The sequence below is a fragment of the Temnothorax curvispinosus genome, unplaced genomic scaffold, assembly GCF_003070985.1.
Source record: "Temnothorax curvispinosus isolate PA1 unplaced genomic scaffold, ASM307098v1 QBEX01002659.1, whole genome shotgun sequence".
In the NCBI taxonomy this organism is placed as follows: domain Eukaryota; kingdom Metazoa; phylum Arthropoda; class Insecta; order Hymenoptera; family Formicidae; genus Temnothorax; species Temnothorax curvispinosus.
The window spans coordinates 5,566-10,127 of NW_020212439.1; the positions used below are offsets into that span (position 1 = coordinate 5,566).

Here is a 4,562-nt window from a genome sequence, read left to right on the forward strand (position 1 = left end):
CCTGCTCAAGGGGTTAAGAAAACGAATAAGCATTATTCATACCGTGAGCGCCTATCCTTAAGTTATTCATCTCATGAATTAGTAAACGCGATGAAGAGAAGCTTTGGCTCTCGCGTATCGCGGCCCATCCCTTTAACAAAGTTTACCAGAATATTAAGTCCAAACGATTCTCTTGCCACTCATGCTTGCCTTATCGGAAGATACAACCAATTTTGTGATTAATAAATTCGAAAGAATTACTATATAAAAAAATGTTATGACAATTGTCTCGTAACAATGCGTTACATTATTTTCTTGATGGGTATATTGAAACGTGATTTATAATTTTAAAGAAGAAGCTAGATTAAAATGTTGAAATATAAAGATGATATTAGTCAGGAAAGGTAATTTCTAAATTTTTCAATTTTCTAATATGACTACCAATATATTTTCTAGATCGAAAATAAAATCTGATAGCGCCGAACGTGCGTATAATACCCATCTCGTTCCCTTCGATTTCTCCTAATGAAATTTTTAAAGAATTCTCGAAGACGCAGAAGGGTCTCAATATTCTCTCATTCGGAACCGCACAGGTCTCTATCGAGGTTGTCAGTAATATTTAAAGGAAGGAGGAAATGGTTTAGCGAGAGGAAAGCAGTTACCGCTCGCGTCCCATCACGGCATCGTCGAAGCGTGCGACTGTAGGCTGGAAATAGATTACAAACGTAATATTTCAACCGCCGTAAATATTCATCGCTGCTGGTGTTGGCACGGCCCTTTCGTGCTGTCATCTTGTTTCCTTCTCGTCCGTCTCGCGCCGACTGGCAGTCTTGCGACGTAGCGATCTAATTGGGATAAGGAGAATTTTTGTACCAGGTGGCCCCTAATTGGTTACCCGTCATTAGGGTGGTCCCGCAATCCTAGTTATCTTAGTGTAAACCTTGACACGTCAAGTAGTGGCACTCCTGAGACTTTCGCGAACTTTGGCATGTCGTTGAGATCGTCAAGCAGGCGTACAAATGATTCACATTTTCGCAATTTTGTTTAAGATCTCTTGTTCTTTTTCCCGAATTAGGTGCTAAATAAATAGAAATAATCGTAAAAATAATATGAATGCGGTTATATTTTAAATTTCTTGCATATGTGCATATACATGTATGTACTATACAATCTATATTTTGTAAAATTATCGCCCGTATAAGGCAGCTAAAACTTTGATATTAATAATATGCTGCAATGCATATTATCAACAAAATTTTTGCTTGAAATATATTTTGCAAGATATTGTCAACATATATAGATATATTGTATATAACATATAAAGTGATATAATTAAGTATTACATCCGCTATCTCGATAGATTCATAAAAAATGGTTCATAATAAGACATATCAAAATATAAAAAGAGAGTTGATTTAATATAAATATAAGGAATGTTTTATATAACAATCGCAAACGTCTTGATTTCATTTTATGATAAATTATTTCATCGTACCTATTAACAATTTATCTAAATAACATTTATTGTCTATGCAATAGGCGTGATAGATTCTTGTAAGATTCTTGTAAAAAAAAATATGCTTCTTTTGATTTGTTAATAAGAACTATTCAAAGGTGGTCTCAATTTAAGTCTTCGTTTCTTGTTCTCGCTGCTCTTGTTGCGTTTGTCCTTCGTCGACGTCCCAATTTTCAACATCCGGTACCGGATAATTCCACGGTTGAATTTTGGCTGATCCGAAGGCCGCAAATACCAAGAAAGCGACAACCTGGGCGACGATGGTAATCCAAAATGCGATCCTCCAACGCGCTATAGTATGCTGTCAGAGAAGACATGATTAAACATTAAGACAATGTGAAATGTTATTTTTAGTACTTTTTAAAACAAGCTATAAAATTTAATATGTTACAAAATTACTTCGGACATTTTGACAACCAAATAACATAATATTAAATTTCTCATTTTAAAGATCTTATGTCACAATAAAGTTCACTTCGCAGTTGATTACGCAATTAGGATTCAGTGTCTCTTAGAGCGAATATCGGCTTAACTTTCTTATCTCGGGTTAAAGTCGTTTCACCTTTCGTAAAACTTCAAGAAAGTAGAATCTCTGTGCACGACTTATTAAAAATTCAGGAAATTGGTAATCACGTCACGTGGCTCTTAACAGACATTTCTTTCTTTCTTTTTTTTTTTTGTTTGATCATGCATTAAGTGTTCAACTCACTCCTTCCGCTACGAGAGCACCAACTATCGGTGGTAAAATGAAGGCAGAAATAGTGCCTGGAGTATTTGTAATGCCCATGAGGATTCCTGCGTAATTCGGAGCCAGATCGTTCTGATTACAAAGATGGCCAACGAATATAGCACCACAGACTACTATGCTTAGAGTTAGCAGCACGGTCGATGTCAAACGATCGCAACCAATGTACGCGATTATAACGAGGAAAATGCTAGGTGGTATAGTGCCTGGAAAGAAAAATATATTAAATATATATTATACAATAAATATATCAAAAATCTCTGTTATGTAACTGAACTTATTAATACAAATTCAATATAAATAACAGACAAATTATTCAGATATATATTTGAATCTATGTATATAATATTAGAAAGTATAACAATCAGTACGATGCATAATACAGTTGATTCATATCAATTATAATTTGATATAAATGTTACAGAAATATGTTACGTATTGCTATTAGAAATAGTAACAGAAATTACAATGTCACGTGCATTACTCGAAATCTTGGCCGGCCATAAGGGTCACGCAGAAAATATTTGCAAACAATACTTCATCCATTTTTCATTAATATGTAAATTGTAGATATAATTTAAATTTAGTTCTTTAAGTTGTGCTATTACATTTGCTAATGTTATGGATTGCTGAAGTTAAAAAAAAAAAAAGAAAGAAATGCTACTTATTTTATTAATTAATTAAAAGAGAAAGTACCATAATATATAGTTATGCGTACCATCAGTAAAAATAATACAGTATTTTTATAACTTTCTTTATGAACACAAAAATCCTGTTTTTTTACGGAACTATTCTTAATCTGTTATAAATGTGATTTATATTTCTACATAACGACGAATATCTATATTCATAGAGCTATGCTATTATGTGTGGAATTCCATCTCAAATACATACTTATAAAAACCGCAATTTTACGTGCAACCGTCTGCGACCAGAATCCCTTTTTCCGCCCCCAATCTAAAACCCTGCCGATTAGTGGATTAGTGAAGGCGTTCACGAGATACGGGGTGCAAACGATAACGGCATTCTGTAAAGTATTTCAGGAAAAATTTACACAAAGAGTTGAGATATATTTCACATAGCTACGCACATCATACAGAACGTACAGAATAAAATAATATTATTATATACAAAAATGCAAAATATTATTTTATCCATAATATTATTCCGCTCGTAATATCTTTTGGATTTAACATATATATCATAACTTGAAATACGTAGTACGTAGTTACGTCTCTATGACACAATATATATATATATATATATATACAAGAAGAAATTACACATGTTATTATCCCTATTTCGCACTCACCGATGTGATATTGTATCGCAATATCTTGTTCATGTAAAGCGGCAACTGGGTGAGCAAGAAATACCAACAGAAGTTGCCTAAGGTATTCGTGACGAGCAGAGCCAAAAATGGTACCGATGAAAATATACTTTTCCACGGGATCTTCATCTCTGAGGAACCGGGCGTACGATGACCGTACGAGCTCACGATGAACGATCTTTCCTGCTCCGTTATATACTTTTGCTCTTCCGGACAACCGGCGAAAAATATATAAAAAACGACGCACCAGATCAATGGTAACGTTCCGTGGATGTAAAAAATAGCCTCCCAGCCAACGTAATTTAATATCAATCCGGAGGTAAGAATAGATATCACGGTGCCGAGCGACGTTCCGGCGTATATGATGCCGACCCACGTGCTTTTCTCCTCATACACGACCCATGTTCCCAGAAGAACGTTTACTATAGGAAGATTCGCCGCGCTCACGAGACCGGTCAAAAATCTCACGACGTATAGCACGTACAGCTCGCTCGCCGCGATCGGCACCAACATCGTTAAGATTCCATTTGCCAGCACGCATATTAACAATACGTACTTCGTGTTGAACCTGCACCGATAAATTTCATTACCACAATTTATAGAGATATATAATATATATGTATCCTGAGAATAAATAGAATTTATAAATGGACTAGTCACTTACCGATCCGCCAAATATCCCGATGGAAACATGCCGATGAGATATCCGGCAAAATATATACTAATGACCAAACCTTGCTGGCTTGCCGTCCAATCGAATGGACCGTCGATATCGGTGGCGGCATTCCCAGGAACATCAAATTCCGGACACTCATCCGACCAATCAGGTACACCCGGTTTTTTCTTCACCATACCAATAATAGCCGTCGCGATATTCACTTTCAGACCATAAATGATCATGTTCGCGATGCATAGCATTACAGCGAACAAGTATCGTACGCGTATCTCTAAAGTCAAGATTAAAAAAGACATGTAAAATAATATGTATTAAA

At 35.4% G+C, this 4,562-nt stretch overlaps 1 protein-coding gene across 1 annotated transcript in view; it reads right to left on the bottom strand.

The window, feature by feature from the left end:
- Positions 1-1,099: 1,099 nt before the first annotated feature.
- LOC112451842 (sialin-like) overlaps positions 1,100-4,562 on the bottom strand; it is a 5,073-nt gene continuing 1,610 nt past the window's right edge. The window contains exons 3-7 of the mRNA XM_025011748.1: positions 4,235-4,517; positions 3,553-4,138; positions 3,135-3,267; positions 2,205-2,446; positions 1,100-1,796 (exon numbers count right to left, since the gene is read on the bottom strand). Of these exons, the coding sequence (XP_024867516.1) occupies positions 1,605-1,796; positions 2,205-2,446; positions 3,135-3,267; positions 3,553-4,138; positions 4,235-4,517 (1,436 nt within the window). The 3' untranslated portion in view covers positions 1,100-1,604. The remainder of the gene's footprint in view (positions 1,797-2,204; positions 2,447-3,134; positions 3,268-3,552; positions 4,139-4,234; positions 4,518-4,562) is intronic.